At 41.3% G+C, this 11,335-nt stretch overlaps 1 protein-coding gene across 2 annotated transcripts in view; it reads right to left on the bottom strand.

Annotated features, from left to right (window-relative positions):
• Positions 1-321: 321 nt before the first annotated feature.
• LOC121281289 (zinc finger protein 346-like) overlaps positions 322-11,335 on the bottom strand; it is a 34,502-nt gene continuing 23,488 nt past the window's right edge. For both annotated transcript variants that reach the window (XM_041194157.1, XM_041194158.1), the window contains exon 7: positions 322-2,102. In XM_041194157.1, the coding sequence (XP_041050091.1) occupies positions 2,030-2,102 (73 nt within the window). In that variant the 3' untranslated portion in view covers positions 322-2,029. The remainder of the gene's footprint in view (positions 2,103-11,335) is intronic.

Raw genomic sequence — 11,335 nt, 5'->3', positions numbered from 1 at the left:
TCTGGAGTGGGTTATGAACCACAAGCTTCTAACTCAGAGGCAGAGTACGATCACTGAGCCATGGCTGACACTGTAGAGAAAAGATATGTTCCTTAGCCATACGGTTTATTACCACTTGTTGCTGGGAACTTAATGGAGAAGTCAAACCATTTGAAGCATGCAATATCCTCAATACAATTCAGAAGTAATTGGAATTTCTATAAAATGTTACGACTTCTACTGTATACGTACAACAGAAATGGGAAGTCCGGAGCGCAACTAATGTTCAAACGTTTAAGTATTTGGGGCAAATTCAGGATTGAAAGCAAATCAACACTTTGATAGGGAAACTAATTCTACATTTATTGTGCACGAGGAGAGTAAAAGTACAAAAATTGTCAAGGGTCACAGATTTTTCAACAAATCTTGTGCGGTCTAACTAAGTATGTAGTTGAAGCAAAGGCAAAATAAAGACAGTTTAAAACAGACACTCAAACTACAGAAGTGTGGAAGAGTGCGCTGAGCTCCTGGGTCCATCCTTGCATGAGGTCTGCACACAGTTCAGTTCAGTACAGTTATTTTCGGTCACAATGACAATTAAAGCAGTTTCCCTTATGTTCCTCAACACACGTTGTTATTTTTTTCTAAAAAAAGAAAATGCACAAACATACACAATAAAATATAGTGCCAGAACACACCAAACATACTTTTGTTTTATGGTATTCTAAACATTAACATTTGTTGCACATGTATTAACCTCTAGGTTTCTCCCTATTTTCCCAATAAGTCACCCACACTCAAAGGATGTTCAAGACTGAAATGTATGCAGCATTCAGTTTGACTTAGGGGCAACCTGCAATTTAAAGAATTGTTGGGGTGGGGGAAAATCTTGGAGGGGCATCAAAGTAAACCCAATTTATTAACAAACAAGGTAAAAACAAGTTTTGAACTGCAGCCTTTGTTTCTGTTTACAACAAATTGGCCTATCCAAATAAAATTCGAAGCATTAGGAACTAGTAATAAACGTCACTAATTATCCATTAAATGTTACGGTAAGTGCCAGGTGCCTTTCCAGACAGTTGCCACACACCTTACAAAATGCTTCGCTGAACCATTTTCCATTGTATCATAAAACAAACTAACATTATTTTTTTAACATGTGGGGTATCAGTTTGTAAAGGTTGCTTAAAGTTTTAGGTACAATTATTATTTTTGTGTGATATGCTTATTACCAGTCACACCAGTCCAGAATGGCCATTCAATAATCAAATTCAGCAATGAGACAGATACGGGACGCAAATCAGAGATTTCTAGGGCAGAATTTATGCTGCAATCATATTCATCGCATCTGCATTAGCAATTTCTGAATAAGTGGAACAGGGAATATTCAGGCTTAGTCCCATGTATTAAAAAGTCTGCATCTCAATCACAATTCAGTGCTTCCCCGAGCAGGCAAAGATCAACCAGCTAAAATTCATGTTGCAGAGACACCGTAAAAAGCTGTCAATGTTATCTCATTTAAAAGGGTTAGTGTAAGGTCAACAATCAGATTACGGGACATCTGTGCAATGATTTACAAGTGATGTTTCTCATCTTATCTAGGCTGCAATTCAAAGGCTACCAAACTAGTTATGTGGCAAATATATGCAATTGTTCATCTGTATCAAAGTTTCCTGTCATTCCCTAAAGAATCTACCAATTTAACTGCTGAGTTTAAGAATCAAACAGTAGTAAGAGACAGGGGTGCAAGTTTCTCGGTTCAGTTACCAATGTACTGAGCCAGGTAGGCATGTCCATAGTTAAACAAATGATGAAAAGCACCACTTACTGCTCTAAACATAGTTGTTTTACTCTGTCCTTTCAGCTATTTGCACAAACTTAAAAATTGAAAACAAAACACATTGGGCCCTAGAGCTCAGAATTATGGGCTGTTGTATCAGTAGAAGTGTTTTGCAGAACAGTATGCAGATCCAAACATGAACATGGGCCAATAGGCCTCCACACTGACTGAGTAACATTCACTGACAAGGAGAGCACCATGCCAATATTGTTAAATGACATCATCTTCAAAAAGTTCAAAGCCCCCTTCATCATCTTCTGCAGTAAATTCGTTAGGTTTCAACCTGAGGGGAGGCAAAAGGATAAACAAAGTCAGGTGAAAGCTTAAGTCAAGCTCAGGCAGCCAATCTCGAGCATATAGCAAAAATGCTTTTAGAACTATTCCTGCAAAAAGTATCAGGCACATTTCCTCCTCATCTACTACCCCAAGTGGCAAATTTAAATGGATATTAAAACAATATAATGATCCAGTTAAAAAAGACAGATCGAGTAACAAGAAAAAAAACTGACCACCTGATATCAAAGTAAACACAGAGCAATAAAAATGAAAGCAGCATCACGGCCACAGTGGTAAAAGTTCTTACTTTTCTTACTTATATTTTTTTCTATTTCCGAAAGAAGTATAGTTTTTGGTATGAGCAGAAAAGCAAGAAGGTGGTGATAAATTAGTGTCCAAACATAGAGCATGTAGCCAGCAAGCATGTGCACTCTCTCTACTTTACTGATTTTCAAAACATCTCAAAAAGGAAATATTAGCTTCTTTCCTGTCCATGATTAATTAAAATATTGCTGTAACTGTGCTGGGAAGAAGTACTGACATCATTGCCTCCTTTAGTAATTCAAGTTTATTACTGTCAGAATCTATTTGGTTAGGGTTAAGGAGAAGAGCAGTTGCTATGCTGCTACAGGTGCATTATACAGGTCACCAAATATAAGAGGTAGAGGGACAAATTGCAGAAATAAATAAAACAATAGCGTAGTGATAATGGGGGAGACTTCAATAATCCTATTAGATTGGAGAAAAAAGTGTAAAGGGCAAAGAGTGTGAGGAAATCCTGACTGGATGCAAGAAAACTTCCTTGATCAACATATTTTCAACCCACTGAGGAAGGAACACTGGGTCTAGTTCTGGTGAATGAAGTGAGGCAAGAGGAGCGTGTTCCATGGGAGAACATTCGGGAAATACCAATCACAACATCTTTAGGTTTAGAGTAGTTACGGATAAGGAAAGATCAAAAGGTGAAAATACTCATCTGGAAGAGGGTTAATTCCAGTGAATTAAAAAGGAATGTTAAAGTCAAATATTCAAAGAGTGATGGAAGGCCTTCGAAGAGGAGATAGTTTGGATACATACTAGACAGTTCTACAAGGGAAAAGGAAGGGCATTGAAAGTCATAACTCCCTGATGACAAATTAAATTGAGGTTAAGATGAAACAGAAAACAGGTCTTTGATAAATGTCAGGTCCACATTACAGTAGAGAATCAACCTGAATGCAGGAAGTCCAGGCGGGAACAAAAATAGGAAATGAGGAGCGAAAAGAACAAAGAAAAATTAGCAGCCAACATAAAATTAAACTATGTAAAAGAGTAAAAGGATAGACATCTAAGCCAACTGAGGACCAATAAGGAAATCAGCTTGTGAACAGAGGCATGGCTGAAGTACCAAATGAATACTTTTCATCTGTCTTCACCAAAGAGGATACTGTAAATATTCCAATAAAGGAAGTATGGGTGGAGAAATTGGACAGACTAAAACGGATAAAAAGGATTTTCAGAAATCTTTGAATATAGAGGGGCAAGTTGGGAAGGTGATTAAGAAAGCATATGGGGCACTTGCTTTCCTGTATAAAAACAAGGAAGTTATGCTAAACCTTTACAAATCTCTGGCAAGGTCCTGCAGAGGGTACAGATATGGTTTACCAGGATGACACAAGGGTTGAAGAAGTTCAGTTAAGTATAGAGACTGGAAAAGCTGGAATTGTTCTCACTGGAGCACCAAGGTTAAGGGGAAGCCGACTCAAAATACAAATTTAATTCAAAAAGCATTTAAAATGATGGCGGGTGTTGAAAGAGCAAGGAGTAGGAGCTATTTCTTCTGGCTAGTAAATTAGTAAACCAAGGTCACACATTTGAAATAATTGGCAAAGGAACTAGAAGGGGAATGAGGAGAAATTTGTTTAGAGGTTCTTTAATATCTGGAATCTCATGCAATATAAACTTCCCTTTGAGATTTGATATTCTTGCAAATCTGTCCTGATGAACACAAGACAAAAAGTTTTGACAGCATGTCTCTTTTTTTTAGTAATACTCAAGTCTGTACTACCAAGCGATTACTAATACCTAGAATGCACTACCTGTAACAGTGGTGGAATCACATTCCATTGGAACTTTTAAAAAGCAATTAGACATGTAATTGAAAAGAGCTAAATTGCAGGGTTATGAGAAAGTAGGATGTAAAAAGATTCCAAGCAAGTCAGGCCACTGAAGCATTATACTGTAAACTTCAGAAGTTGCAAGCCAAACCTTGCCAGCAAGAAAAACACCGAAGAGGAACTTTTCTATGTAGTGGGCAAATAGGAAAGGCATTAGATGTATCCTAATGCACTTTCTCACTTGTTCTACATCATAAAGAGATCAAAGAAGTGCATCATCTGTTTGTGAGACTTTGAAGTCCTCCCCATACCTTTAAGCCAGTTTGAAGAACACCAGCAAAATGTTATCGTCCTGGCAGAAAAGGTAGATAATTTAATTTTTACTAGCACCCTAGTAGGCAATTAATCCCAGGTCTAAATCCTCATTTGGCATGAAAGGAGAACTTGCTCCTGATAAAACACAATGCTGCCTGGACCCTAGCCTAGCTGAAAAGGGCTCATTGGGATAGCTCACTGGTATTTTATGAAAATGTTTATAAGATCATCACTTTGCCTACAAATCAAAAAACCCTTTACTAGTAGAGCATAATACTGCGGATGCTGGAAATCTGAAAATAAAATAGAAAATGCTGGAAATAATCACCAGGTCTGATAAATTTCCCCTCACATGAATGTCTCCCCCCCTGCCGCCTCCAGTTTTTTAGTTTAAAGCATCACCTAAAACCCCAGTTATACAGTTCATCAGGACACTAGTCCTAGTTCAGTTTAAGCAGAGCCTGTACCAATCAAACAGCTTGTTCTTTTCTCAGTGCTGGCTCCAGTGCCTCATGAATCAAAATCCCTATCTGCCATGCCATTCTTTGAATTATGCAATCAACTCCCTGATCCGTTTGATTCTTTACCAATTTGTGCATAGCTCAGATAGTAATGCAGGGTTTACCTTTGAGGTTCTGTGCTTTAACTCTAACCCTGGCTCCTCAAATTCCTCCACCAGAACTTCATTCTATGTTATTGGTTCCTATGTAGACCACAACAACAGGGTTCGCTCCCTCCTATTTCAAATTCTTCTGCAGCTGTCAGGAAATGTATTTAAACTTGGCATTAGGCAGACAACTTTAAAACTCTCAGTCATGGTTGCAGGGAACAGAATCCAATCCACTGACTATACTGTTCCCTATGAATACGACATTAATTAATTAATACATATTGGAGATGGCAGTGCAGGTGATGTGCTGCGATTGCAGGATGCGGAGCTTCTTGATACTGGTGTGATCCAGGGTGAACACTTCTACAGCAAGTGTCTGCAGCTGCAGGAACTTCAACTCAGTTATTGAGTTAGAGGCATATTGAGGAGAGGGAAAGTTAACTGGACACTTCATTCCAGGAAGCGATCTTCTGATTTGGTCAGTGGTCAGAGACAGGAGGGTGTGACTGCAAATGAGGCAAGTAAGGGAATTCAGAGAGCAGAAGTGAAGGAGCCTCAGCCCTTGCAATTGTCCAACAGGTTTGAGGTTTTTTTCAGCTTGTATGGATGAGTGGGAGCTGCAGGGTGGATGAGCTAACTGGCCAATGGCACCATGGTACATGAATTTAATCAAGCAGGGGGAGTTACAAGGAACGTAGTGGTAGTATAGTCAGAGAGATTGACACGTTCTCTGCAGCAAATAGCCTGGATCCAGACGGCTGTGTTGCCTGCAGTGTCACGGTTCAGGACATCTGCTCGGGGCTAGAGAGGTACTTGCAGTGGGAATGGGAGGGGGAGGACCCAGTCATCATGGTCCATGTTGGCGCCAACGACTTAAGCAGAACAAAGGAAAAGGTTTTGCATAATCAGTATGAGGAATTGGCACCAAATTAGGAAGCAGAACCTCAAGATCATAATCTCTCGATTATTACCCAAGCCATGTGCAAATTAACATCAGACAAATCTAACTAGGGGATGAACGTATGGCTCAAAGCCTGATGTGGGTTCCGGTTCATGGGGCACTGGCCCCAATACTGGGGAAAGTGGGATCTGTACCATTGGGACGGTCTACACCTGAATCTTGCTGGAACCAGTGTACTTGTGAGCTGCATAACTAGGGAAGTAGAGTGAGTTTTAACCTAAGCAGTGGGGGCAAGGGTACAAATTTGGGAAGATGTGGTAAATCAAGGAAGTAGAGACAAAGCAAAAGAGAAAGGTATTATTACAGGAAATGAAAAACAGGCAGTGACAGGAAAGGATAGAGAAAACAAATCTAAGTAAAACTAGAGGTTATAAAAAGAATAAAAGGATAAAACTAAAGGCTCTGTATCTGAATGCACAAAGCAGTCGAAAAACAGATGAACTGAGAGCGCATATAGAAATAAATAAGTACGATTTGATAGCCATTACATGGCTGCAGGAGGACATAGATTGGGACCTGAATATTAAAAGGGTATAGGACATTTAGGAAGGAAAAGAAGCAAGGGAATGGTGGAGGGGTGGCTCTGTTAGTTAATGATGGCGTTAGAACAATAGAGAGGAATGACCCAAGTGCAGGAAACCAGGATGTGGAAACGGTTTGTCTAGAGGTGAGGAATGGTAATGGCAAGAGGTCACCTGTGGAAGTTATGTACAGGCCCCCTAATAGTAACTACATGGTAGGATGGAGCATAAAGAAAGAAATAATGGGAGCCGTCAAAAAGGCACAGCGATAATCATGGGAGATTTTAATCTACATAGAGATTGGAAAAATCAGAGGGGCAAAGGGAGCCTAGATGGGGATTTCATAGAATGTTTCCAAGATAGTTTCTTAAAACAGCGTGCTCTGGAGCCAACCAGAGAGCAGGCTATACCAGACCTGGTATTGTGCAATGAGATGGAATTAATTAATGATCTCACGGTGAAGGCTTCCATGGGTAGCAGTGACCATAATATGATCGACTTTTACATTCAGTCTGAGGAAGAGAGGAGTCTGAGACTGTTTTTAAACTTAAAAAAGGACAATTATGAGAGCATAAAAGCAAAGCTGGCTAAAGTGAATTGGCAAATTAGGTTAAGGGATAGGTCAATAGAGATACAGCGGCAAGCATTAAGGAGATATTTCAGAATACACAGAATTGATACATTCCAACGAGTAAGAAAAGGTCCAATGGATCGACACACCATCCATGGTTAAATAGAAAGGTTAAAGGTAGCATCAAACTTAAAGGAAAAGTATATAATTGTGCAAAGATAGGTGGAAGGCCAGAAGATTGGGCACAGTGTAAGGAACAGCAAAGGATGACTAAAACATTAATAAGGAGGGAAAAACTCGAGTACCAGAGAAAGCTAGCCAGAAATATGAAAACAAATGGTAAGGCTTTCTAAAAATACTTAATGGGTTAATAAAATGAGCGTTGGTCCTATAGAAATTGAGTCTGGAGAATAGAAAGTGAGTCTGGAGAATTGATATTGGAAAACAAGGAAATGGCAGATGAATTGAACAGGTATTTTGCACTAGTCTTCACTATAGAGGATACAAGTAACATCCCAAAAGCAGCTAGAAATCAGGAAATGGAAGGGAGGGAGCAACTCAGGAAAATTACAATAACCAGATAAGTGGTACTGAGTAAATTGCTGGAGCTGCGGACTGACAAATGCCTGGATCCTCATGGGCTCCATCCTAGGGTCCTAAAATAAGTGGCTAGTGAGATAGTTGATGCATTGGTTTTAATTTTCTGAAACTCCCTAGATTTGGGGAAGGTCCCATTAGATTAGAAGATAGCAAATGTAATTCCACTTTTCAAAAAGGCAGGAGACAGAAAGCAGGAAAATACAGGCCAGTTAGCTTAACATCTGTCATAGGGAAAATGTTAGACGTTATTATTAAAGAAGTTATAGCAAGGCACTTGGATAAGCACAAGATAATCGGACAGAGTCAACATGGTTTTGTGGAAAGGAAATTATGTTTAACCAACTTATTGGAGTTTTTTGAGGAAGGAACATGTGCTGTGGATAAAGATGAACTGGTGGATGTACTGTACTTAGAATTCCATTTGATAAAGTATCACATCAAAGGCTACTGCAGAAAATAAAAGCTCATGGTGTAGGGGGTAACATATTGGCAAGGATAGAAGATTGGCTGGAGAGTCAGTATATATGGGTCTTTTTCAGGTCACGAAGATGTACGAGTGGTGTGCCACAGGGAGCAGTGCTGGGGCCTCAACTTAATTTCTTTAAATGACTGCGTTGAAGGGATGGTTGCCAAACTTGCTGATGACACAAAGAAAGGTAGGAAAGGAATTTGTGAAGAGGACATAAGGAGATTACAAAAAGATCTATATAGGTTAAGTGAGTAGGCAAAGATCTGACAAATGGAATATAATATGCGAAAATTGTCCATTTTGGCAAGAATAATAAAAGAGAAGCATATTATCTAAATGGTGAGATTGCAGAGCTTTGAGATGCAGAGGCATCTGGGTGTCTTGGTGTATGAATCACAAAAGGCTAGTATGCAGGTATAAGTAATTAGGAAAGCTAATAGAATGTTATCATTAATTACGAGGGGAATTGAATACAAAAGTAGGGATGTTATGCTTTAGTTATACAGAGCAGTAGCGAGACCACATCTGGAGTACTGTGTACAGTACTGGTCACCTTATTGAAGGAAGGACGTAAATGTGTTGGAATCAGTTCAGAGAACGTTTACCAGACTAATACTTGGAATGGGTGGGCGCTCATATAGTGAAAGGTTGGACAGGCTAGGCTTGTATCTGTTGGAGTTCAGAGTAAGAGGCGACTTGATTGAAACATATAAGATCCTGAGGGATCTCAACAGGGTGGATTAGGAGAGGATGTTTCCTATTGTGGGAGAATCTAGAACTGGGGGTCACTGTTTAAAAATAAGGGGTCGCCCATTTAAAACTGAGATGAGGTGAAAGTTTTATCTCTCGGAAGGTTATGAGTCTTTGGAACACTCTTCCTGAAAAAGTGGTGGAAAAGAGTCTTTCAATATTTTTAGGGCAGAGGTGGATAGATTCTTGGTAAGCAAGGGGGCGATAGGTTATTGGTGGGTAGGCCGGATGCAGATTTGAGTTTTTTTTTAATTCATTCATGGGATCTGGGCTTCGCTGGTGAGTGACTTGGAGGGGAACTTCCAGGTGATGTTCCCATTTATCTGCTGCCCTTGTCCTTCTAGATGGTAGTGGTCGTGGGTTTGGAAGGTGTTGTCAAAGCAGCCTTGGTGAATTGCTGCAGTGCATCATGTAGATGGTACACACTGCTGCTACTGTGCGATGGCGGTGGAGGAAGTGAATGTTTATGGATGTGGTGCCAATCAAGTGGGCTGCTTTGTCCTGGACAGTGTCAAGCTTGAGTGTTGTGGGAGCTGCACTCATCCAGGCAATTGGGAAGTTTTCCATCACACTCCTGACCTGTGCCTTGCAGATGGTGGACAGGCTTTGGGGAGTCAGGAGGCGAGTTACTTGTTACATGATTCCTAGCCTCTGACCTGCTCTTGTAGCCACAGTATTTATATGGCTAGTCCAGTTCAGTTTCTGCCTTTGAACATAGACTGCTTCAGAGCCGGAGGGGTCATGAATGGTGCTGAACATTGTGCAATCATCAGCGAACATCCCCACTTCTGACCTTATGATGGAAGATCACTGATGAAGCAGCTGCTGAAGATGGTTGGGCTGAGGACACTACCTTGAGGGACTCCTACAGTGATGTCCTGGAGCTGAGATGACTGACCTCCCATAACCATAACATTTTCCCTTGTGCTAGGTATGACTCCAACTAGCAGAGACTTTTCCTCAGATTCCCATTAACTCCAGTTTTGCTAGGGTTCCTTGATACCACACTCTGTCAAATGCTTCCTTGATGTCAAGGCAGTCACTCTCACCTCACCTCGGAAGTTCAGCTCTTCTTTCCATGTTTGAACCAAGGCTGTAATGAGGTCAGGAGCTGAGTGGCCCTAGCAGACCCCAACCGGGCATCAGTGAGCAGGTTATTGCTAAGTGCCATTTGATAGCACTGTTGATGAGCCCTTCCATTACTTTACTGATGATTGAGAGCAGACTGATGGGGCAGTAATTAGCCGGTTTGGATTTGTCCTGCTTTTTGTGTAAGGACATACTTGGGCAACATTCCACATAACCGGGTAGATGCCAGTGTTGTAGCTGTACTGGAACAGCTTGGCTAGGGGCATGACAAGGTCTGGAGCACAAGTCTTCAGTACTATTGTCAGAGCCCGTAGCCTTGGTTCCAGTGCCTTCAGCCATTTCTTGTTATCACATGGAGTGAATCGAATTGGCTGAAGACTGGCATCTGTGCTGCTGGGGACCTCCAGAGGAGCCCAAGATGGATCATCCACTCGGCACTTCTGGCTGAAGATTGTAGCAAATGCTTCAGCCTTATCTTTTGCACTAATCTGCTGGGCTCCATCATCATTGAGGATGGGGATATTTATGGAGCCTCCTCCTCCATCGAATTGTTTAATTGTCCACCACCATTCAGGACTGGATGTGGCAGGACTGCAGAGCTTAAATCTGATCCGTTGGTTGCATGATTGCTTAGCCCTGTCTATCACTTGCTGCTCATGCTGTTTGGCACACAAGTAGTCTTATGTGATAGATTCACCAGGTTGAAACCTCATTTTTAGGTTTGCCTGGTGCTGCTCCAGGCATGCCCTCTGCATTCTTCATTGAACCAGGGTTGATCACCAGGCTTGATGGTAATGGAAGAGTGGGGGATATGCCAGGCCATGAGGTGACAGATTGTGCTCAAGTACAATTCTGCTGATGCTGATGGTCCTCAGCGCCTCATGGATGCCCAGTCTTGAGTTGCTAGATCGGTTCAAAATCTGTCCCATTCAGCACAGTGGCAGTGACACACAACACGATGGAAGGTATCCTCTGTGAAGGCAGGACTTCGTCTCCACAACCATTGTGTGGTGGTCACTCCTACCGATACTGTCATGGACAGATGCATCTGCGACAGGTAGGTTGGTGAGGATGAGATCAAGTATGTTTTTCCCTCTTGTAGGTTCTCTCACCACCTGCTGCAGACCCAGTTTAGTAACTATGTGCTTTCGGACTCGGCCAGCTCAGTCAGTAGTGGTGCTACCAAACCACTCTTTGTGATGGACATTAGTCCCCCACACAGAGTACATTCTATTCTGCACCCTTGCCACCTTCAGTG

This window comes from Carcharodon carcharias, chromosome 8 (genome assembly GCF_017639515.1).
Source record: "Carcharodon carcharias isolate sCarCar2 chromosome 8, sCarCar2.pri, whole genome shotgun sequence".
Taxonomy (NCBI): domain Eukaryota; kingdom Metazoa; phylum Chordata; class Chondrichthyes; order Lamniformes; family Lamnidae; genus Carcharodon; species Carcharodon carcharias.
This window is presented reverse-complemented; position numbering and strand designations above follow the sequence as displayed.